We start from the raw sequence: 25,481 nt of genomic DNA, 5'->3' as shown, positions 1-25,481 counted from the left end.
TGTTTTAAATCAGAACAAAAGTTGCCGGAAAAGCTCAGTAGGTCTGGCTGGATCTGTGAAGAGAAATCAGAGCTCACGTTTCAGATCCAGTGACCCATCCTCAGGAACTGACTGAATGAATGAGTGAATGCTGTTGCTGCGAGCATGTACCACAGCCCGGCCATCGCCTCGAGGGGGCGGGGTTTGGCGTAGAGGGGCGGGGTTTGAGTGTGGAGGGGCGGGGTTTGGTCTGTAGGGGCGGTGTTTATCGGGACGGCGTGGTTTTGGAGTGGAGGGGCGGAGAATGAGTGTAGCGGGGCGGGGTTTGAGGGTGGAGGGGCGGGGTTTGGTCTGGAGGGGCTGTGTTTATCGGGACGGCGTGGTTTGGAGTGGAGGGGCGGAGAATGTGTAGCGGGGCGGGGTTTGAGGGTGGAGGGGCGGGGTTTGTCCGGAGGGCAGGGTTTGGGATGGAGAGGCGGGATTTTAGGGTAGAGGGGCGGGGTTTGAGCGTGGAGGGGCGGGCTTTGGTGGAGATGCGGTGCGTTTGGTGTGGAGGGGCGGATTTGTCGGGGGTGCGGGTTTTGAAGGTGGAGGGGCGGGGTTTGTTGGGAATGGGGTGGGTTTGATGTGGAGAGGGTGGTCTTTGAAGTGGACGGGGTGTGTTTTGGTGTGGAGGGGGTGGGTTTGGTGTGGTGAGGCGGGGTTTGGAGGGGCGGGGGTATCGGTTTTGTCGGGGGGGTGGTGTGCGGAGGCCGGAGGCGGGGCTTGGACTGGTGGGTGGGATTTGGCGGTTGGGATCGGCGGGGCTGGGTGAGAAGGGGGCGGATCTGGTGAGGAGAGGAAGTGACGATGTATGGAATGTTCCTGAAAGTTCGAGCAATTTGTTGAAAGTGTTGCGGAGAGACGGTGAGAGCGGCGCGGCCTGGTGAGTGTTGCTGAGGGGTTCCGAATGTATCCAGGGTGAGGGGCATGTCCATTAGGTACATTGGCGGCCGAATGTATCCTTTCCCTTTTGTGTCAGGGCCCGGATACATTGTTTCCCCTTGCTACTTTGGGGAGAAAACGTTGTGGGTTGGGCAAGGTTTGAAGCTGTTGGAGTTAGGAAGGGGTGTGGACAGGACAGGGGCAGCCCCTGTGCCTGTTATTTGATAAATTGCCCCTCCCTGCCCTGTGTTGTGACAGACAGCCCGTGGGGGGGGGGGAAGCGGGTAGGGGGTAACGAGACTGCTCTTTCCCCATCATCGTACATTTTTCCAAAGGTTAGGGGAATGACAGGCCCTCCAGCCCAAGGTACTTTCAACGTAAACCTGCAAGGGTTAAGAACAGCCGTCAACTTCTACATCTCTCTCTTTCACCTTTCTTCCCCCGCTCCTCCCGTGTTCTGGTTTAATTGTCTTTCAAAGGGTGTATCCCATCCTGGCAGTAAACCAGAACTAAAGGGTCTTTACAATTCTACCCCCCCCCCACCCATAACAAAATTCCTTTTCTCAGCAACTCATAGGGTAACCTGACACTGACTGATCAGCTGTCAGATCCCAGCTGACATGGGGATTACAGCCAAAAGCAGAAATTGCAGGAGAAATCTTCTCAAAACTCGATTGCATGAGTAACTCAGTGGGTCTGGCAGTGTCTGTGGAGAGAGAGAGAGAAATGCAGTTAACATTTTGAGTCCTGCTGACCTTTCAGAACTTGAAAAGGGTAACCACACCAGCTAGCTGGTGAAACCAGGCCAGGACTTATTTGGAATGGGAGATCTCCTTCAAAAAGGTGCCATTTGCATTGCGTTTCTGAGCTTATGATTTCAGTTGGTCTTTTGTCAGGGGAGGGGAGGGGAGCTAAAATCTTCAAATGGTTGTGGTTTTGCTTTCTCTCCATTGCTTGCTAATTTCTTTGGGCTCTGTAATCTTTGCAACCCCATTGACAGAGTTGTGAAGAACTCCCTGAAATCAGTACAGTAGGCCTAAGGGCCTCTTTCTGTGCTGTGTAACTTTATAACTCTTTTCTCTTCTATTGCAGTTGTGTATCTGGAATGTTAGCAAAAACTTAAGGAGGTTATCTTTTCTGCCATCAGAAAAGATGATGAAGTGGGGGGTGTGGTTGACTTGTGAAAGGAGAGAAGGGTGACCTATACAGAGTCGGGGAAAGGACTTGTCAGAATTGTCAGGTGTGCAATTGATTTGTCATATGTACCAAAGTTTAGTGAAAAGCTTTGTTTACCAGCGGTTCAGGCAGATCATAGTAAGCGAGGATGTACAGGTCAAAAAGACATAGACAGGCAAACAGGATGTGTGCTAGGTGTGATCAATGTTAGTAAGATCAGTGTTGTTTGATGCTAGACAGTCTGTTTATCAGTCTGATAACAGCTGGCAAGCAGCTCTTCCTGAATCTGCTGGCCCTTGTGTTTGGACTTCTGTATCTTCTGCCTGATGGAAGAGCTTGTAGGAGGTCATTACTGGGTTGCAGTGGGTCTTTGATGTTGGCAGCCTTTCTGCGGCTGTGAGCTGTGTAAATGGAGTCCATGGATGAATGGTCATGAGGCAGTGAGAAGGTCCATTGATCCTTGAGTAATGCAGGACAATATCTTGAGGGGCATGGATAGGGTGAGTGGGTCAAGGCCTTTTCACTAGGGTTGGGGAGTCCAAAACTAGAGTTGGGAAGGGGGCTGGGGGTAGGATTTAAAAGGGACCTTAGGGGAAAGACTTGCCTGCAGAGCGAGGTGCCTATGTGGAATGAACTGCCTGGGAAGTGGTGGAGGCTTGTACAATTACAACATTGAAAAGACATCTGGATGGGTACTTGAATTGGAAGGGTTTAGTAGCTTGTGGGCCAAATGCTGTGTGATGGATCTGGATTGAGTTTGGATATCTGTTTGGCACAGGAGGGTTCGTGACTGCTTGTAAATGTTAATGACTCTGACTCACTGACAATGTTGGTGGCAACACAGGTAGGTTTGGAATTAAAAACCTAAACTAATGGTGGTTGGTGGGTAAGGGAAGACTTGTCTTTATAGCACCTTTCATGACCAGCATGGCTGTGGTATGTACTAGACGACTGAGATGTTTTTTACAGTACCAAAGTAGGTCGGGGGAAAGATACTGACCTGGGATATTGGGGAGGAACACCCTGACTTTATTTTCAAAATGCTGATTTTGTTTTTCCTCAAAAGACAGCTGGGAAGTAACATATTGAACCATGTGATGTGAACTTGAAGAAGAACCAAGGAAGGATTTTTTAACACAGCAATGGTTGAGATAGCTGGTCCAATTAGCAAAGAGCTCATGGGATCCAAGACAAAGTGGCACATTAGATCCAGAATTAGCTAAGAGCCAAAACGTAGAAGGAAGTTTCTCTGACTGGAAGTCTGTTTCCGGGGTGGGGGGAGCTGGCAACAAGTGAGGAAGATGGCCATAAATGGTGGGAAAACATCAGTGTACTGCTCACGTGGGCAGGGTAGTGGCAAATGGAATTAGTGCAGAAAAGAGAAGTAATGCACTTGGCGAGGGCCAGCAAGGCAAAGGATTACACTGTAAATAGCACTGTGGAAAGTATTGAAGTTCAGAGCGACCTTGATGTGCATGTCCATAGATCTGTGACAGTAGTAAGGCAGGTAGGTAAGTTGGTTAAGGTGTTTAGGATACTTGCCTTTATTAGCCAAGGTGTAGAATACTGCAGTAAGGAGGTTATGTATAAAACACTAGGTAGGCCACAATTGGAGTAATGTGTGCAGTTCTGATCGACACACTATGGAGAGAATGTGATTTTTCACTAGGGGAGATTTACCAGGATGCTGCCTGGACTGAAGGGTCTGAAATGTGAGGAAAGATTGGATAATCTCGGCTTGTCAGGTGACCCAGTAGAGATGTAAGATTGAGGGGTACAGATAGGGTGGGTAGGAAGACATTTTTCCCATTCGATGACATCAGTAACCAGGGAAGCATTTTTTTAAAGGTAAAAGGTCAAAGGCTAAAAGGGATATATTTTTCACCCAAATGGTAGTGGGAGTTTGGAACTCATTCCTGGAAAAGGTTGGTTGGGTCAGAAACTCTAATAACATTGAAACCATATTTAGATATTCATTTGCAGAGCTAAGGTCAAGAATTGGAAACTGGGGTTAGTGTAGTCAGATCATTGGAGTGGAAGCAATGGGCCATGTAGACTCTGCCTGTGCCGTAAACATCTAGGATCCTGAGTAAATGGCTTGCTCAATTGGTCAGGTGAGATCATGATATTTACAATGGTGGAAGTATGAGTCTAGATAGTAGCTGAAAGTTGATGGGCTGACTTTGTCCTGTTCTCATCCCAGCTTTCCTTCCATTCTTGTTTATTTAGAAGGATGAGAGTGCTGCTCTGCAGTTGGACTGTTTGTGTTTGAATGTTTTAATCTGCCCAGCACCTAACCCAGTTTCCTTATTCAATTGACCGCATCTATTTTTGCTTCTTCTTGATACTTCGTTTGAAACTTGTTATTAAATAGCACCTTTTCACACAGTATTCTAAACAAAACCCAAGGTCCTCCAAATGAGCAGGATCAGATGAAGTTTGGCACAGCCTTACAAGGAGATATTAGGACAAATGTTTGAAAGAGATAGGTGTTGATGAACAATTTGAAGAGAGAGAAGTTTAGGGAGGTACTTGCAGTGTTTAGGACTTGTCCCACCATCACCACCGTACTCAGGTGACCAAAGGAAATTGGGGTGATTAGCCAACCAGAAATTGAGATCATCAGGTCTATGTCAGTCAAAGATTATGGTGACAAAGTGGGAACAGGTACCGAGATGGATGCTTAACCATGATGATATTGAATGGTCGAGCAGGTTCAAAGGGTTGAATGGCCCACTCCTATTTTCTGTGTTTCACTCGCGAGACCAGGCTTTTCTTTGTTCAATCTCAAGATGTATCACTACACAGCCAGCATTTATTGCTATTTCTAATTGCCTTTGAGCAGGGGGTGGTAAGCTGCCTTTTTGACCTGTTGCAAACCATTTACCAGTGAAGTAAAAGTGGTATTTCTAACCAGGATGGTGTGTGGCTTGAAGGGAACTGGCATTTGATCGTGTTCCCAAGTGCCTGCTGTCTCTCCTTCAAAGGTGACAACATGTTGGTTTTAGGGGGAAACTGTTGAAAGGACTTTGAGTTGTTGCAGTGCATCTTGTAGATGGTAAATACTGCAATTTGTGTGTTGGCGTCGAAAGTGGTGGATGGGGTGCTGATCAAGTGGGTTACTTTGTCCTGGATAGTGTAGAGCCGCGTGAGTATTTCTGCCAATGACTGCCAGTCTGACATTTTGTAATTGGAGGAAAAGGGGGAAGGTAATCTACCTGTTGCTGCTAAAATGACAGTGAATTAATCACCTTTGCTATGATGCTTGTATTATTTTTTTCATGGAGTGGGTGTCTCTTCATGTGTGAAATAAGCAGTGCCTTTGTATAATGGACCTCGTGAAAACAGAACTGCCTTTTTTTAGAAAAGAGAACAAGTGGATGGTTAAATGCTATAATTAAGTCTATTCACAAGTGACAGCTTAATATAATGTAATGTTGATCATTTAAGATGTTGACTCTGGCTTCAGAGGAATAATGAATTGATAGTTTGAGAGGTGCCAGTATTCAGTCTGCCATGCTTGAGTTTTATATTTTGTTCTGGTGAATATGATATATTTGGGGACAGTTTCCAAATACTCATGTGGGTGTTTCCTGCAAATATTGGCACACCCCACCCTATTCCTCTGGAAGGCTTTCAAACTACACAAAAAGTGCTGTAGTGGCTGAAACTTGATTAAGATCAGAGCACACTTTTAAAAAAATCCCTGAAACATTGATGTTGCCAAGAAGTTATCGAGATCGCTTCACGTTTGCAAAACTATTGATTTCAGATTATCTGATGTTGCTCTCAGCTTGTGTAGATAATGAGTTTATTTTTCAACCCTCTGCCTTTTTTTTTAAAAAAAGTGAGATTAATGAGAATCCAATTGTTTATTCCTGAACTCCCTAAACAGACCCAAATTCAGCAGGAGCTCTGCACCACAAGTGAGGATCAGATGCTGAACTGCTGTGAACGCTAGATAGTTAAATAGTCTTTTGGACTATAAGCCCAGAGATCTTTTATTTATCTGATTATACACAGGGACATTTTAGTTTTCCACTAACTAAACTTTGAACTCTAGAAAATAGTTGCAAGGATAGTGTACAGAAATTGTCATATAGTCTCAGGCCATTCGGCCCAAATGGGCTTTACCTGGCCTGGGAGCTCTAAACTCATGACAGTTGCCCTTTTTAAGCACTTTTGTTTTTCTCCTTTTCACTTATCCAAACTAATCTTGAACATGGAATTGTCTGAATCATTTTTACACAAAACCTTTGTTTAAAAAGAAAAAATCCCAAGCACACTGTTTCCACCCCTTCCCTGTCAACATTCAGCCTTGAATTGAGGGCGGTACGGTGGTTCAATGGTTAGCACTGCTGCCTCAGCGCCAGTGACCCAGATTCAGTTTCACCCTGGCAACTGTCTGTCTGGAGATTGCATGTTCTCCCCATGTCTGAGTTTTTGCCGGTGCTCCAGTTTCCTCCCACAGTTCAAATATGTGCAGGTTAGGTCGGTTTGCCATGGAAAATGCAGGGTTACAGGGGTAGAGTAGAGAGTGGGTCTGAATGGGATGCACAGAGGGTTGGTATGGACTCGACACACCAAATGGCCTGCTGCCACACTATAGGGGATTCATTTCTCCCATGTGACATCCCTGCGATCAACTCAAATCTGTAATTGACAAAAACACTCTTAATGTCTTGTTACACTTCCGGTCCGTATCACTTGATTTTCTGTTTATTTCTTAACACTGCTAATGGCTGGCTTTGTTCAGAATTCCTCAGTCTATATTTAAATATCCTTTTGCAGGATGTGGGTATTGTTGTCATCCATGTCATATTCATCCCTAAGAAATTAGACTGTGCAGGACTTGGTCATAAATTACAATATGAATTACTTTCCCCAGAAATGCCAAGCGCCACCCCCCCCCCCCCCCCAAAAAAAAATTGGGCAGCACGGTGAATCAGTGGTGAGCACTGCAGCCTCACAGCACCAGGGACTCATTTTTGATTCCAACCCTGGGCAACTGTCTGTGTGGAGTTTGCATGTTCTCCCCGTGTCTGTGTGTTTTCCCCTCCGGGTGCTCCAGTTTCCTCCCACAGTACAAAGATGTGCAGGCTAGGTGGATTAGCCATGCTAAGTTGCCTGTAGTGTTCAGGGGTGTGTGGGTTATAGGGGGATGGGTCTGGGTGGGATGTGGTGTGGACTTGTTAGACCAAAGGGCCTGTTCCCACACTGTAGGGAATCTAATCTAATCTAATCTAATCTAAATGAATATATTTAATACATGATGTGAGTTTAAAAGAAAATATGATCTATACGTGGTACGGATAACTTCCATATCTCCGAACATGACCTGAATTTCAGCTTGTTAATTTGACTGCTGAATTTGAACATTGTACAGTAGAGTTTGTAATTTGTAATGAGATGTGCCTAAGCATGCCAGGCGCATGGAACAAGACTGAACTTGAGATCCAATGGTTTTTGCCCAGTAGCTATTTTTCTGTCATTGAGGGCCAGCTAGGTCAGGATATGGGATGCAATGTTTAGTTGTGGCACTGCAGGCATTGTTGGTATGGGACAGACTTAACCAAGCACCTGTTCTATTCTTACCACTTGTGATTCTGCAATGTTTTCAAAACTCAGGTCACACTCTTACTGAATTCTTCTTCAAGAGTTGCTTGGGTCTATCACAGAGGAATGTGTAGGCAGACGTTGCCTTTCTTCGTTCTGATTTGATATTTTAAATTTAATTTCAAAGGGCAGCACGGTGCGTCGGTGGTTAGCAGTATTACCTCACAGCAGCAGGGACCCGGGCTCGAGTCTAGCCTCAGGTGACTCTGTGTGGAGTTTGCATGTTCTCCCTGTGCCTGTACGGGTTCCAGATGCTCAGGTTTCCTCCCACAGTCCAAAGATGTGCAGGTTAGCTGGATTGGTAAATTGCCTATTGTGCCCAAGGATATGCAGACTAGCTGGGTTAGCCATGGAACATGCGGAATGATAGGGTAGGGGGTGGGTCCAGGTGGGATGATCTTCGGAGGGTTGGTGTAGACTCGATAGGCTGTATGGCATGCTTCACACTGTAGGGATTCTGTGAAGTAAGTTGAGATAATAGGCATACTGGTGGCATTAACAAGGAAACTGTTGGGGTGGATGGGGCAACATGGATTTTTTATGATGTGATGGTATTTTCCCAACCTCTGGACCAGAATGCCATGGTTCAAGTTGTACATGCTTCTGAAAGGTACCATAATACGTCTGAATGGGTTAATTGGGGAAACTGGTGTGAATTGTGACTCCATACATCTGTACGTAAGAACTAGGAGCGGGGGTAGGCTGTTCGGCCCTTCAAGCCTGCTCTGCCATTCAGTCTGTAGTTGGGGAGAACTTAAGAGTTGGCAACTGGACGAAGAATCTCTGAAAAACATTTCTCTTTGTCTTCATTGGAACTTTTCCCAAGGAAGTGGGGCCATGTATATTTTTAAGTCAGAGGTAAATAAATTCTGGATTGACCAGGGAATTAGAGTATTGGGGATAAACAGAAATGGAGTCGAGAGGATGCAATCAGATCAGCTATGATCTTATTGAATGACAGCGAGAACTCAAGGAGAGGTGTGGCCTACATCTGCTCTTAATTTGTATGTTAGTATGTTAATTAGCATAGTTCAGGAATCAAACTGGTAACCATTTTGTCTGCTTGCCTCAGTGTTGCTGAACCCTGTGAAGGCCTGTTCCTGTGATGAGTTTCATTCGCGCCTGTTCACCAAACTCAAATCTTCCCACATTAGCAGATCCTTCTCCATGGTGTGTACCTGTCCTAGCTTTTTATTTGACTATATCTGATCTTCACCTCACCCATTCCCTGCATTAGCAAGTTCTACTTCCTTACCTGACGTTTCTACTGAATTTCCTCTTGGATTAATTGCTGACCAACTCTTTGTGTAACTCATAATTTTGGTGTCTCCAACAAGTGAAAATATCTCTCTCCAACTCCTTAAGAATTATGAAGCCTTCTGGTAGCTTTCACCTGTGCAGAGTTCCTGCTTGTCCAATCTTTAAGAATAGCCAAAATAAACTCCATTTTGATGTCACATGTTAAAATCTTCCTTGCAACTTTTCCAGCTTCTCTCTACTTTGATGCCACTGTTCCTCCAGACTGAATTCAGGATAGATTTAAAACCAGTGTTGTATTCATACAGAACACACCTTTTTCTGTCTTGCCTCAAACCTTGCTTCCTCGGATCATTCTAGAAATTTCAAACTGCTGCTCTTGTGCAGGTAAATCGCTTAGACGTTTCACTGTGAAAATTGACAGTACGGCTGTTTCTGCCTAATAAACAGCAGCATTCTCAGTTCCATTTGATACCCCGCACTATATGGGATTTTAAGGGGCTCATTCAGACCTGTTAATGCACACCTGGAGCAGGTGGGAATTGAACCTGGGCCTTCTGGTCCACAGATAGGATCTTATAGTAGTGTCATTTATGTCCAGCAATATAAACATGCTCAAATGTCGTGAGACCAATATTTAGCATTTTGCTCCCATCTAATCTGGTTCTTAATTAAATACAAATGAGCTGCTAATTATCTCTGGGTCTTTTTTGCAGTTCTCAAATTGATTGCTGCCGAGCATCTAGTGAACAGTAGCAAGTAATCTAGAACCACTTTAGAATTAGATTTCCTTGTCATGTGTACTCCTGTACAGGGATACAGGAGTACAGTGAAAAGTGTACGATGTCACCATTCCAGGTGTAATTTTGGTATAAAGGGTAGACCAGCAGGAGACTGGAAGAACACAGCAAGCCAGGCAGCCTGTAGAGGAAAGGAAAAGCCAACATTTTGGGTATAACCCTTCCTCAGGACTGGATGTTGGGGTAGTGGGAGCTGCAGATAAAGTTGGGGAGTGGGGGGAAGGGGTTAGTGGAGTGGTAGTGATAGGTGGACACAGGTACTAGGTACAACCTGATTGACCAAAGGGAGGAATAAATCCGGTTAGTGACTGGAAGGGAGAGTCAGTATGGAAGGGAGGGGGTGGAGCTAGGGAATGGGTGGGAAGGTACTTAAAATTGGAGAACTCAGTGTTGAGTCCTCTGGGCTCCAGGGTGCCCAGGCAGAATATAAGGTGTTGCTCTTCAAATCTGTGTTATGAATCGCTGCGACACTGAGAGGGCAGAAGATGGACATGTTGCGGGGAGTGGAGGGCATTGCCGGATTCGTCCCTCCCACCGACCAACCAGGTCATACCTATTACCGGTGCACCACCACCATTCTGCCCCCACCCTCCCCTCCCTTTTATCTGCAGTTCCCCCTGCCCTCCCCATCCAGCCCTGAAGAAGGGTAATACCCAAAGTGTTGACTTCTCCTTTCCTCCAGATGCTGCCTGGCCTACTGTATTCTTCCGGCCTCCTGTTTCTCTATCTTGGATTCCAGCATCTGCAGGATTTTTTTTAGTCTCTAACTTGGGTATAAAGGTACCTTGGTACAAAATCTTAGGTACGAAGTAGGAAAATAAAGTAAGTTTAAAAATTCAACATTACAGTCCTCCTTAAGTGTTTAGCCGTGATGAGCTCACGCTCTCACTCTCCCCTCCATGCTGGGTTTGAACTCCACTGTACCAAAGCCAACTCCATCCACTGCCTCAGATATGCTTATACTTTAATCTACTTTTCTGTGGAGACAGCAGCAACTTCAAAGTAAGGGGTTGAGGGGGGAGAAAAAATGCTGTGAAAGAAGGGGGGGGAGAAAAGTCATAAGTGGACGATGCAAATGAATTCCGGCCAGAAGTCAGCACATTGTGCTGCTACTCTGCTGCCATCTTGGAAGTTAATTGTGGGCGGTGGTGGCATTGACCCTACCTCTGGACCAGCAGGTCTGGGTTCACACTCCATCGGCTCTAGAGGGGTGTCATAACATGTCTAAACAGGTTGAATTTTTTAAAAAAGTTACTTGTACTGCTCAATAACTTGCTTCAGTAAATGTCTTCACCTGTTAAGTCTGAAAGTTGTCCATTCCAATGAAAATTTGGGGGAATGCTGCATTACCAGAGGTGTTTCTGATGGAATAATTGAGGCCTTATCTACCTGCCCAGGTGAATATCTTTTTAAAAAAAAGAAATCCCTCAACCATTCCAAGAAAATTTTGGATTAAGTTGGACATTGATCCCATTCTGTCAGTACATTTGAGTTGAGTTAGCTTACAAAATGCTGGCCCCAGTTCAAGGTAAATTTAAGGTCCTTGACTTGGAACAGCACAAGGCTATATCAGGTTATATATCCGAGCCAGTATTTTGTTCCAAAGTTGTCAACTTCAGTTCCAAAGCAGGTACAATCTCCCTGATACAGAAGTCTTCACAATATCACATGGCAAATACTTGGCACTAGTGGAGGATCTTGCCTGAAAAAAAGCCCCAGGATACTACCACTTGAGTAACCAATAGTGAAAAAGGTTACAATAGGGTTTGTCTGAAAACATTCCATGTCAGTTTAAGGAGGATCACAAATCTGAACTGAAAATACTTTTGAGTCTGAGAACATTGAGATACACAGCACGGAAACAGGCCCTTCAGTCCAACTTGTCCATGCTGACCAGACTTCCTAAACTTGAACTAGTCCAATTTGTCAGCAATTGGCCAATATCCCTCTAAACCTTTCCCATTCATATACCCATGCAGATGCCTTGTAAATGTTATAATAACTCTAGCAGGATCGACCACTTCCTATCATGGCTTGTCCCATATATGTACCGCCCTCTGTGTGAAAAGTTGGTCCTTTGGTCTCTTTTAAATCTTTCCCTTCTCACCTTAAGCTTATGCCCTCTAGTTTCGCACTCCTCTGCCCCGGGGAAAAGATTTTAGCTGTTCACCTTACCTGTGTCCCTCATGAATTTACAAACCTTAACCTTAAATGCACCAGGGAAAATGTCCCAGCCTCTCCTCATAATTCAAGCCTTCCAGTCTTGGAACATCCTTGCAAATCATTTTTGCAACCTTTCCAAGATCACAGAATAATTTTTCAGATAAGGTAAGCTCTGTCCCCTCGTTCTCTCCCACAAGGGGAAGCATCCTTTTGGCATCTACTGAGTCCCTGCAGGATCTTGTAGGTTTCAGTCAGATTATCCATCTATCAGTCTTGTTAACACCAATTGACATACAGGCCCAACCTATCCAACATTCTTCATCTGATATCCCTGTGATTCCAGGAATCAATCCAGTGAACTTTCTTCAACCTGCTTTTAATGCAGTTGTATCCTTTCAGTTAGATTAATACACATGGATGTTAACCAGGACAGCAGCAAGTGACTTGCTGAGAAAGCCAGGGCTGGGGAGCAGAACTATCCACCAAGTCCATCCCGTTCTGAGTAAGTTACCAGAATCATGAAACCCCCTAGAATATGGAAACATTGAGTCCACACCGACCTTCCGAAGAGCATCCCACCCAGACTCACCCCTACCTGTAATGCTGTATTTGTAAATGTAAAGGGGATTTAACTATACCCTGATTTTACACCCAGTCAATGTAGTTGTGCATTTTCCAATGCTAACCCACATAGCCTGCATATCCCTGGACAGTATATGGGCAATTTAGCACGGCCAATCCACCTAACCTGCAATTATTTGGACCATGGGAGGAAACCCAGGTAGACACAGGGAGAAAGTGCCAACTGCACAGAACGTTGCCCCAGAAGGGAATCAAACCCAGGTCCCTGGCACTGAGGCAGCAGTTCTAAGCACTGAACCACTGTACTGCCCCCCTCATGGATGTGGGTTTAGACATCAGGCAAGAATGTGTTCAGAATTGAGATCCTTTTCTTGTTCTAACCCCTTGCTCAGATATTAATTCATCACGTGAGAGAATGTTGTGTTTCTGTTGTTACGTTCATGGCCACAGGATGTCAGCTGCTACCTTGCAGTATAGTCACTGTGCTGTAATGCAGGAAACACAGCAGCCAGTCTTCTGCACAGCAACCTCCAGTAAACAGCAATGTGATAATGACCAGAGAATCCCTGATGTTGATGCTGGCTGAGGAATAAGTCTTGGGATCTTTCACATTTACCTTTAAGGCCAGGCGGGGTCTTAGTGGAATGATGGCACCCCTGTCAGTACCTCGATACTGCACAGAATGCCGACTAAATTGACCTGATTTCTCTGGAACAGAGCCCGAATGCAAGGCTCCTGGACTCAGATGGGAGTACGAGCCACTGAGATCTGCCTAACACCACTTGTTTCCTCGGCTTCTGGGGGAGGTGTCATGTTGATCAGGTGCAATGGATGATTGTTGGAACTGTTTGGTTACACTATGTGGAGCAGAGAAATAGTGAGAGAAGGGGCCATTCCTCTGGTGCTGAGGTGAAGGCTGAGTGCTGACCTAATATGGTATCTTTTTTACACTTTTGTAGGTAGAAGATGGGGAAGGATTATTATAAAATACTGGGCATTACTAAAGGAACAGCAGAAGAAGATATCAAGAAGGCATACAGGAAGCTAGCCCTTAAGTACCATCCAGACAAGAACAAATCCCCAGATGCAGAGGATAAGTTCAAGGAAATTGCTGAGGCTTATGATGTACTGAGTGATCCTAAGAAACGGGAAATCTACGATCAATATGGTGAAGAAGGTAAGAAAGACTTTAATCTGACCCTGCACACACCTTTTCAGGTGGTGCTGTCTGACTGATTTGCTTTTTGGACTTTTGTATCACAACAGATAAGTAAAAAGAAATGATTGTTTTGAATTGGCTGATGTTCAGTAATCTGATTTAAATTTAAACTGCAAAGATCTAATGTAGATCAAATTAGGTGCTTGGGAGCAGGAAAAGGCTGTTGAACCCCTCCAACGTGCTCTGTCATTGAATATGCCTCAATGCCATTTTCCTGCATTGTTTCTATATCCCTTGATATCTGGAAATCTATCCATCTTGCACACTTTCTAACTGTTGTCATTCAGCTAAAAATTAAGACTTGAATCAACAATGTTCTTAATTGTTGGTACACAGTTATTTTCCCTCAGTGGACAACGTTTAGAATATATAGAGTATCAAAGCTGTAACAAGAGAAATCCAATCGGGTACGACAACAAGGAAAAGTGGATGAGTGATAATGGGAACTGCAGATGCTGGAGAATCCAAGATAATGAAATGTGAGGCTGGATGAACACAGCAGGCCCAGCAGCATCTCAGGAGCACAAAAGCTGACGTTTCAGGCCTAGACCCTTCATCAGAGAGGGGGATGGGGTGAGGGTTCTGGAATAAATGGGGAGAGAGGGGGAGGCGGACCGAAGATGGAGAGAAAAGAAGATAGTGGTGGGGAGGGGATAGGTCAGTCCAGGGAAGACGGACAGGTCAAGCAGGTGGGATGAGGTTGGTAGGTAGGAGATGGAGGTGCGGCTTGGGGTGGGAGGAAGGGATGGGTGAGAGAAAGAACAGGTTAGGGAGGCAGAGACAGGTTGGACTGGTTTTGGGATGCAGTGGGTGGAGGGGAAGAGCTGGGCTGGTTGTGTGGTGCAGTGGGGGGAAGGGACGAACTGGGCTGGGTTAGGGATGCGGTGGGGGAAGGGGAGATTTTGAAGCTGGTGAAGTCCACATTGATACCATTGGGCTGCAGGGTTCCCAAGCGGATTATGAGTTGCTGTTCCTGCAACCTTTGGGTGGCATCATTGTGGCACTGCAGGAGGCCCATGATGGACATGCCATCTAAAGAATGGGAGGGGGAGTTGTAATGGTTTGCGACTGGGAGGTGCAGTTGTTTATTGCGAACCAAGTGGAGGTGTTCTGCAAAGTGGTCCTCAAGCCTCTGCTTGGTTTCCCCAATGAGGAGGAGGCCACACCGGGTACAGTGGATGCAGTATACCACATTGGCAGATGTGCAAGTGAACCTCTGCTTAATGTGGAAAGTCATCTTGGGGCCTGGGATAGGGGTGAGGGAGGAGGTGTGGGGACAAGTGTAGCATTTCCTGCGGTTGCAGGGGAAGGTGCCGGGTGTGGTGGGGTTGGAGGGCAGTGTGGAGCGAACAAGGGAGTCACGGAGAGAGTGGTCTCTCCAGAAAGCAGACAGGGGTGGGGATGGAAAAATGTCTTGGGTGGTGGGGTCGGATTGTAGATGGCGGAAGTGTTGGAAGATGATGCGTTGTATCCGGAGGTTGGTGGGGTGGTGTGTGAGAACGAGGGGGATCCTCTTTGGGCGGTTGTGGCGGGGGCGGGGTGTGAGGGATGTGTTGCGGGAGACGTGGTCAAGGGCGTTCTCGACCACTGTGGGGGGGGGGGGGGGAGAGAAAGACAGAACAGTTTTTCCGCCGCCTTCGCCTCCACGCCTACTTCTTCAACTGGGAACCTAACCCTCCCTCCACTGACCCCTTCACGCACATCCAGCACAAGTCCTCCTCCTGGACACCACCCCCAGGTCTCCTACCCTCCCTCGACCTCTTCACCTTTTAACTGCCATCGAGACATTAACCGCCTCAACCTCTCCACCCCTCACCCACTCCAACCTCTCCCCCGCAGAACGGGCAGCCCTCCGCTCCCACCCCAACCTCACCATCAAACCTGTAGACAAGGGTGGCGCAGTGGTAGTATGGCACACTGACCTCGACATCGTTGATGCCAAATGCCAACTCTCCGACACCACCTCCTACCACCCCCTCGATCATGACCCCACACCTGAGCACCAAACCATCAACTCCAACACCATTCATGAACTCATCACCTCAGGGGACCTCCCACCCACAGCCTCCAACCTCATTGTTCCCCAACCCCGCACGGCCCGTCTCTATCTCCTTCCCAAAATCCACAAACCTGCCTGCCCTGGTCGACCCGTCGTCTCAGCCTGCTCCTGCCCCACCGAACTCATCTCCACCTATCTGGACTCCATTTTCTCCCCTTTGGTCCAGGAACTCCCTACCAACGTCCGTGACACCACCCACACCCTCCACCTCCTCCAGGACTTCCAATTCCCTGGCCCCCAACACCTCATATTCACCATGGACGTCCAGTCCCTGTACACCTGCATTCCGCATGCAGATGGCCTCAAGGCCCTCCGCTTCTTCCTGTCCCGCAGGCCCGACCAGTTCCCCACCACCAACACCCTCATCCGCCTAGCTGAACTCGTCCTCACCCTCGACAACTTCTCTTTCGATTCCTCCCACTTCCTACAGACTAAGGGAGTGGCCATGGGCGCACGCATGGGCCCCAGCTATGCCTGCCTCTTTGTAGGTTACGTGGAACAGTCCCTCTTCCACACCTACACAGGCCCCAAACCCCACCTCTTCCTCCGTTACATTGATGACTGTATCGGCGCCATCTCTTGCTCCCCAGGAGGAGCTCTAACAGTTCATCCACTTCACCAACACCTTCCACCCCAACCTTCAGTTCACCTGGGCCATCTCCAGCACATCCCTCACCTTCCTGGGCCTCCCAGTCTCCATCTCAGGCAACCAGCTTGTAACTGATGTCCATTTCAAGCCCACCGACTCCCACAGCTAATTAGAATACACCTCCTCCCACCCACCCTCCTGCAAAAATTCCATCCCCTATTCCCAATTCCTCCGCCTCCGCCGCATCTGCTTCCACAATGAGGCATTCCACTCCCGCACATCCCAGATGTCCAAGTTCTTCAAGGACCGCAACTTGCCCCCCACAGAGGTTGAGAACGCCCTTGACCACGTCTCCCGCAACACATCCCTCACACCCTGCCCCCGCCACAACCGCCCAAAGAGGATCCCCCTCGTTCTCACACACCACCCCACCAACCTCCGGATACAACGCATCATCTTCCGACACTTCCGCCATCTACAATCCGACCCCACCACCCAAGACATTTTTCCATCCCCACCCCTGTCTGCTTTCTGGAGAGACCACTCTCTCCGTGACTCCCTTGTTCGCTCCACACTGCCCTCCAACCCCACCACACCCGGCACCTTCCCCTGCAACCGCAGGAAATGCTACACTTGTCCCCACACCTCCTCCCTCACCCCTATCCCAGGCCCCAAGATGACTTTCCACATTAAGCAGAGGTTCACCTGCACATCTGCCAATGTGGTATACTGCATCCAGTGTACCTGGTGTGGCTTCCTCTGCGTTGGGGAAACCAAGCGGAGGCTTGGGGACCACTTTGCAGAACATCTCCGCTCGGTTCGCAATAAACAACTGCACCTCCCAGTCGCAAACCATTTCCACTCCCCCTCCCAGTCTTTAGATGACATGTCCATCATGGGCCTCCTGCAGTGCCACAATGATGCCACCCGAAGGTTGCAGGAACAGCAACTCATAATCCACTTGGGAACCCTGCAGCCCAATGGTATCAATGTGGACTTCACCAGCTTCAAAGTCTCCCCTTCCCCCACTGCATCCCAAAACCAGCCCAGCTCTTCCCCTCCCCCACTGCATCCCAAAACCAGTCCAACCTGTCTTTGCCTCCCTAATCAGTTCTTCCTCTCACCCATCCCTTCCTCCCACCCCAAGCCGCACCTCCATCTCCTACCTACTAACCTCATCCCACCTCCTTGACCTGTCCGTCTTCCCTGGACTGACCTATTCCCTCCCCACCTATACTCTCCTCTCCACCTATCTTCTTTTCTCTCCATCTTCGGTCCGCCTCCCCCTCTCTCCCTATTTAATCCATAACTCTCACCCCATCCCCCTCTCTGATGAAGGGTCTAGGCCTGAAACGTCAGCTTTTGTGCTCCTGAGATGCTGCTGGGCCTGCTGTGTTCATCCAGCCTCACATTTCATTATCAAGAAGTGGATGATTGTTTTGGGATGGCTGAAATTGTCTTCCTCATTTGTGGCTTTCAAGTTAAAGTTAGTTCCACCCTTCCCACCTGATTTAGGAAGGGTATGTACTGCCACCATCCTGGATTTAAGCCCGACCTTCCTTGTGATATTGAGAGTGAGTCAGTGTGGAAACTATCACCATTAATCACACTGCCAAAGTGGCAGGGCTAGTCTGTAGTCATTTCTATCTTGAACTGCTTGCTATGGTTTTCAAAATACAGAAAGGGTGCAGCTTTTTTCGTAAGGTTCAAAATTGCACCCATAGTCTCTAACTCAAAATTGTGATGAAAGCCTTTGTGGCCTTTAATTGCTACTTTGGCTTTTCGACATTGCATATGGATAGAACTGCCTGAAGGCAGTGATTCACTGCAGACCCTAATTAATATGCAAACCAGGTGGCAACTACATTGAAATCCTCTGGGTCAATTGGCACATGCAGCTTTCAACTCCTCAGCTGTGTTTCGTAGCAAAGCATTCACTCTGATAAAAGCAGGTTATTAATCAGATGTAACAGTATAAATATTCTAATAGAAGAACTGGGCTTCATTTACTCGGTGAGAAGACTTGAGTGAACATTTCTCACTGCGTCGTGTCAAATGTCTTGATTGCCATTGCCCTGTGCTTGCTGACCTATGTTGGGTCCTATTCCAATAACACATTAGTGTTCAAATCATAATTCCTTGTTGGTCTCATCCTTCACTATATCTTTGATCTCCTCCATCCCTAGTCTTGACTACAATTCAAGAATATTTCATTAACAGTCGAGCCCTTCACACTGCCAGAGTGTAAAAGGCTCTATGTAAATGCAATTTTGTTTTTCACCCTTTTCTCGGCACCAGAATAACTGTAACCAATGGCAGTTGCACTGCCTGTGATCAGCTAACTCGGCACTGACCCAAAATTGAACTGTCGATGTTCCTACTGTCTGACCTTCTAGCACTTGCTTTGTGTTGCGATACTCATCGACCATCATGAGAGTTAACCACAGGCTTTGTCCACATCAGCCTTTCACTATGATCTTCCTTTTATATTGTTGGATCCTGCTGACTGAATAAGATCCATATTGGTCAGCACTTGGAAACAAAAAGGGACAGTTGTAACCCACATCAGCTGAATATATGAATACTCTTTCCCCCCCCCCCCGCCACAATGATAATTGTAATCATTACTGGTCTTCCTGGAAAGAAAGCCCTGTTTTGCCTGAGCAGCCTGTTTTTCTCAGTGACAAGTCAGAGTGTGTGAACCTTTGGAGTAATTGTGGTAACTGTGTTCATTGCATCCTCCTTGATAATGTACAGGAGTAGTGGTAATAGACATGATTAAGGGACATAGGGTTGTGGGTAAGAAGTGACCAGTTGGTCCCTGAATTCTGCTTTGCAATTGAGTCAGATCACGGTTGATCTGTATCTAGACATTATTTTATCCATCTTGGTTTCATCTTCCTAACGAAGATTTATTAACTCAATTTGAAATCTTTTCAATTAAGTTGCACTGCATTAGCTTGTCCAGGCTCCTTAGACAGCATCTTGCAAACATGTGACTTCTGCCATCTAGGATGATGCCCTCTGCAATGAAAAGAATGCTCATTGAGAGGTGGGCTCATGTGACCAAAACTTATGGTTAACTCTCCTGATACACCACCACCTGCATGTTTCCCCTCCAAGCCACCCACCATCATGATTTGGAAATATATTACTGTTTCTTCACTATCACTGGGTCAAAATCCTGGAACTCCATCCCTAACAGTGTTGTGTGTGCTAGGCCAAATGGGCAGTGGTTCAGGAAAATGGCTCATCACTATCTTCTGCAGGGCACTTATGGATAAATAAAGGCTGGTCCAAGCAGTGATACCTATGTTCTCTGTGCTAATTTTTAAACAAGTTTTCAGCTCTTACCTTTCCCAGCATATTGTAGGGAGAGGGAATTCCAGATTTTCACTGTTCTTTGTGTGAGTCCCCCAGCCAGCACCACTGCTGAACAGCCTGGCTCTAATTTCAAAAAATTAAACTGGAAGTTCAACACATCTGGGCATGAGGTGGCAATCCCACTAGGTTCAGGAGCTCACCAACATTGGTGAGGATGATCATAAAGAATAAGTATCTGATTGTTGTTGCCTCTGGAGCTAAATTCCAACAGAACTCCTCACCAAAACAGGAGGCCAGTCTGAAACCCTTGTACGTAATAAACTGGTGGAGAACTATCTGACCTACGTTATCTCTACCAGTTGAAATTTATCTTGAACATAGGCTGATATTAAACATGGCCATTTCCTTTATTTAACAGTTGTGACAGAATGTGAGCCTAGAGTGCATGTGATGTAGATAGCACCAAACAAACAGGAGGACATCTAAGCCACTCTTCAGATCCTTCAACACATTCCTGCTCTCCTCAATATTTCACTTATGGGTTGCTCAGTTTGAAAGTGTGGGTCGGGAGTTTTAGAAGGACTTTTTTTTCCTAATGCTTTTAACATGATCTGTAGGTGCTGAACTCAAGTGCTCAGAAACTAAAGGTGACTGGAATAAGTGGAAGCATTAAACTTTTTTAACTTCCTCATGGGATTCCATGAGGATGAGCACTTGTGATACCCTGCTAATACAGTTGTTGTGTCTACATCATCCTGCAAGTTGCTTAGCTTTATTGAATTTTAGTAAATGCAGAGGTAATTCACCAGAATTATTCTTTGTTTCCCAGCTAGGGACTGTCCCCCATCATTGTCTGATTGTTTTGCTGTCAGTCTCCAATTTGACCACATAGTGAGCTTCCAATCCTGTACTCTCTCTTAGCGGCAATATTGCTCATCTCTGCCTGTCTTGCCTCATGTACACCTTCGATACCTGCAGATACAATTAGTGATTTCCTGGACGGCTTTTTATCTAAAATGCTGATGTCCGTACCTGAATTAAGGATGTGGACGTTACAAGCTCCAAAATCTCCCCACCCCCGACCTCGTTCCAACACCAGCCCACCTCATCCCCACCTGCCTGTCTTCCCTTCCCTCACTGACCAACCCTCATCCTAACTCCCTCCCTACACTCACCTTTACTGGCTTCATCCCTGCCTCCTTGAGCTGTCTGTCTTCTCTCCCAACTATCTGCTCCTGTATCCACTTTCTATCATTGCCTGCCCCGGCTCTATTTATTTCAGAGCCCCCTTCCCCTCCCCTATGTCTGAAGAAGGGTCCAGACCCGTAATGTCAGTCTTCCTGCTCCTCTGCTGCCTGGCCTGCTGTGTTCATCCAGCTCTACACCTGGTTATCTCAGACTCCAGCATCAGCAATTCCTACTATCTAAGAATTCTCCATGTCTCTTACTCCTCTGCTTGTTCCCCTGACCAGCGACTGTTTTAACATCTTGCCCTTGAATTCAATTCCCTCCATAGCAACGTCTCTGCAAACTCCCCAGCCCTGCAACCTTCCAACAAATGTCTTCCTCTAATGTTACACTCTTGAATGTTTTTGACAATGTCACCCATCAAAATCCAGGTGATATTGTGTTCAGTTCTGATCTCCCTGCTATAGGAAGGGTGTTGTGAAACTAGAAAGGGTTCAGAAAAGATTTACAAGGATGTTGCCAGAGTTTGAGGGTTTGAGCTACAGGGGAGAGGCTGAATAGCCTGGAGCTATTTTCCCTGGAGCATCTGAGGCTGAGGGGTGACCTTAGAGGTTTATAAAATCATGAGGTATGCATGGGTTAATAGACAAGTCTTTTCCCCAAGGTGGGTGGGGGTGGTGTGTGGGAGTCTAAAACGAGAGAGCATAGGTTTGAGGTGAGAGGGGAAGGGTATAAAAGGGACCTGAGGGGCAAAATTTTCACAAGGCATGGTCCTTGTATGGAATGAGCTACCAGAGGAAGTGGAGGTGGCTGGTACAATTAGACTATTTAAAAGGCATCTGGATGGGTCCACGAATAGATAGTTTACAGGGAGATAGGCCAAATGCTGGCAAATAGGACTGAATATAAATTTAGGATATCTGGTTGGCAGGGGCAAGTTGAACTGAAGGATCTGTTTCCATGCTGTACAACTGGTCTGTAATTTCCACAACATGCACTGCCACTTGTCATTACTGTTAAGGTACACTTTAAAGCCCACAAAGTAAATGAGTCTTTTAATTGCCCAACCTCAATCTCCTTCGGATGTGTGTCAGTGATCACTTCTCCTAAAGTGTTTTATGGACAGTCCCCTCAGTTTAGAGGTTGTTAAGGAGTAATGCTGTTTCTCTGGGCAGTAATTACTGAACATAAGTCAGTTTATGACAATTTAGCTGGTTTGGATTTTCTCCCTGTCCCTACTGTTACTGCGTTCAGTCAGTTCACCATCTTGATAGCTTGAGAATATCATTATCCACTGATGTTTGGTCATTTTCTAAGACTTGTATCTCTTTCTTTCTCCTCCCTTGTCTCCCTCCCCTGTCCCCTTTAGGGTTAAAGGGTGGTGGAGCTGCAGGTCCCAACGGCACCAACTTCCAGTACACATTCCATGGGGACCCCCACGCCGTGTTTGCCGAATTCTTTGGTGGAAGGAACCCATTCGACATCTTCTTTGGACAAAGAAATGGCGAAGAAGACATGGAGATTGACGATGATCCACTGAGCTCTTTCAGCAGCTTTGGCATGAGTGGCATGGGGAACATGGGTGGCATGTCTGGCTTTCAGCGAACGCGGGGCGCAGCCAAAAAGCAGGACCCTCCGGTCACGCACGAGCTGAAGGTTTCTCTGGAGGAGATCTTCACTGGCTGCACCAAAAAGATGAAGATCCGGCGGAAGCGGCTAAACCCTGACCGGCACACGTCACGGCAGGAGGACACCATCCTCACCATTGAAATCAAGAAGGGCTGGAAGGAGGGGACAAAGATCACCTTCCCCAAGGAGGGCGATGAAACCGCCAACAACATTCCAGCAGATATTATCTTTGTGCTAAAAGACAAGCCACATCCAGTCTTTAAACGGAATGGGTCTGACATCATCTATCAAGCGAGGATCAGCCTCCGGGAGGTAAGTGCTGTTTTTGATTCGTGTTTTATTAAGACTCTGGGAGGTGGGGGGGTCGGGGGGGGGAGGGTATGCTTGCAGAAGGGGCTCTGACCACCCACATGTGGAAGATTCCTGTTCTCTGGAGAGGCTAGAGAAGCTGGAGTGTGTTTTTTCTTGGAGCAGAGAGATTTAATTGAGTGTTTCAGAATTATGGACCGGTTTTTGACCTGGTAAGTAAAGAGCCAATGTTTTCACTGGCAACCAGAGGGCATGTGTAAGACAATCGGCAAAATCCACAAATAGAAGCAATAATTTTTCTGATGTAGTGAGCTATGATCTGGAGTGTGCTGTCTGAAAGGAGGGTGGAAGTGAATCCAGTGGTGGAACTCCAAACTAGGGTGAATATTTTGAGGAAAGTTAGGATTGTAGAAAATGAGCAGCTGTTCTGTGACAAATTGGAGTGCTGCCTTTGGTGTAATGGCCTGAACTAGCTCCCTTTGTGCTGAATTCTTCTGGAATTCCCTTTTAAAACAAATGTTTTGTTTTTCAAAATTGTTATCCCTCTATGGCCTTGCTCCACCTTAACAAAATTGTTACCTTCTTCAGCCCTACATCTCTTTACACGATTTATGCATTCTTGTGATTTTGACTTTTTTTTAGAGATTCATTGATTTTAATGTTTGATATTCTGTATCTTCAGAAGCACTAGCATGCTCAAGCTCTCTCCTTTTTAAGGTATACTTTAAACTTCTTTCATTTGAGCTTTTGACCACCTCTCCTAACATCACCTTTTGGTATATTGGATGTCAGATTTTTGCCTTGGTTCTGGCAGGTCTTGGTAATTGATTGCAGTGTGCGATGGCAGGTTGTTGAGAGGTTTTTCTTGTCAAATCTCTGAGGGCAGATGGGTAGCCAATGTCACTTCACTAACCCCTTTGTTCCTTCTGTTGTTTAGGCGCTTTGTGGTTGCACGTTATCCATCCCGACGCTGGATAAGAAAACCCACATGATGGCATTCAAGGATGTTATTCAGCCAGGCTCTCAGAGAAGGATAGCATCCGAAGGATTGCCACTGCCAAAACAACCAGACCGGCGTGGCGATTTGGTGATTGAGTTTAATGTGCGATTTCCTGAAAATCTGTCAAACACAACGAAGGAAAAGCTCAAGGAACTGCTGCCACTGTAACTGTGACAGAAACCTCGGAGTCCAGTGATTACGGGAACGGGCCAAGCCAAGAAAGAAATAGTATTTTAGTGGACTGCAGCTGCTAGGTTGTGGTATTAAAGTAGCCACCCCAACTTGAAACATTTACTATTGAGTAAGTTGCTTGGTGGCTGTTTTTTAAAAAAAAAACAATCTATATTCAAGTCTTTACATAATTGAAAACTGGTATACAGATTGTACCTTCAGAACACTGCAGCATCAACTGTTCAATCCCATATGTTCTGTTCAGTGTAAATAATGCATCCATTTGTAATCAAAAATAATATGCAGCATTAATTGTATTGGTCATTCTAGTCAAATATTGACTCTGTAACTCTGTAACTCTGTTTGTTAAGACAATAAATCATTTTTCTTCATTTTCTCAAACAAACGTATTGATTTTTCAGTCTGGCTGCAAAGTTTTAAACCAAAAATGGGTTTTCCCTTTCGGGTAAATAAAATGTTGGATGTAGTTTTAATTTTAATTGCCTTTGATGTTGTTGCAGGCAACTTTCTTGAGGATATTTCCAAATCAACCTGTTCAAGCATGTTGTTGTTACCTGCGGAGCAATGTGGGACTTGAACCCAGGTCTTGTGGCAGAGGGATAGGAACATTACCACTACACCATAAGAGCCCAACACCCTTCTTGAACCGCTGTGCTGACTGTGGTGAACATGCTCCCACAGTGCTATTAGGGAGAGAATTTCGGTATTTTGGTCCAATTAGGAAAGAGAACAGTTCCCATCTAAGTCTGCAAAGTATGTGACTTTAAAAGGCAGTTTGAAGGTGGCGGTGTTCCCATCTATCTACTACCCTTGCCCTTCCAGGTGTTAGAGGTCATAGGTTCAGAAGGTGCTGTCAAAGGAGTGTTGACAAATTGTTGCAGATTGCCTACAAGTGTGTACTCTGCACATTAGTAATGGAGGGAGTAGGATTGTTTAGATTCTTTGGAGCTGTACCCATTCCAAGCAAGTGGAGAATATTCCTACTTTTATAGATGGTGGACAGGGTTAAGAAGGGCAAGAATTTATTTACTCTTTGTAGATTAACCAGCTTCTGACAAAATAAAAGAAAATGGTGATTTTTTTTTGCTCTCTCTTGTTTTTAGAACGCAATGAATCTGTGGTGTTTTCTTCTTTTTTCCTCAAACAGAAGGAAGAACTTGTTTTCTGTATTGCAGGGGAAGTTAGCTGCCCTGTAATGAGGGAGTGTCGTGAAGAAAGTATGAGAATGATTGATTGATTTGTATTCGGGTCAACTGCTTCAGTAGCATTCTGTGATCTTGCAGATCCATCTGAGAGTCTCACACTGCAGTGTTGGCTGTTCATAGGGATGTCTAAGGAAGCTTGGTGAGTGGTATCCCCGTCACCACCTCTGGGCAACTAGATATCAACAGTTAAATGCAGTGTCAATGTAAGTAACTGAATCTCAAGCTCTTTCACAAAACCTTGCTCCACAGGTCATAACAGCATGTCTAAAC

At 46.1% G+C, this 25,481-nt stretch overlaps 1 protein-coding gene across 1 annotated transcript; it reads left to right on the top strand.

The window, feature by feature from the left end:
• Positions 1 to 795: 795 nt before the first annotated feature.
• LOC125447494 (dnaJ homolog subfamily B member 1-like) lies at positions 796 to 24,377 on the top strand. Its single transcript, XM_048521923.2, has 4 exons — positions 796 to 904; positions 13,457 to 13,674; positions 22,246 to 22,817; positions 23,752 to 24,377. Exons 2-4 carry the CDS (start codon positions 13,464 to 13,466, stop codon positions 23,980 to 23,982), a joined length of 1,014 nt encoding a protein of 337 aa, XP_048377880.1. The 5' UTR covers positions 796 to 904; positions 13,457 to 13,463; the 3' UTR covers positions 23,983 to 24,377.
• Positions 24,378 to 25,481: the final 1,104 nt, after the last annotated feature.

The sequence above is a fragment of the Stegostoma tigrinum genome, chromosome 35 (genome assembly GCF_030684315.1).
Source record: "Stegostoma tigrinum isolate sSteTig4 chromosome 35, sSteTig4.hap1, whole genome shotgun sequence".
In the NCBI taxonomy this organism is placed as follows: Eukaryota; Metazoa; Chordata; class Chondrichthyes; order Orectolobiformes; family Stegostomatidae; genus Stegostoma; species Stegostoma tigrinum.
The sequence above is the reverse complement of the archived record's forward strand: the minus strand, read 5'-3'. Positions and strand labels throughout refer to the sequence as shown.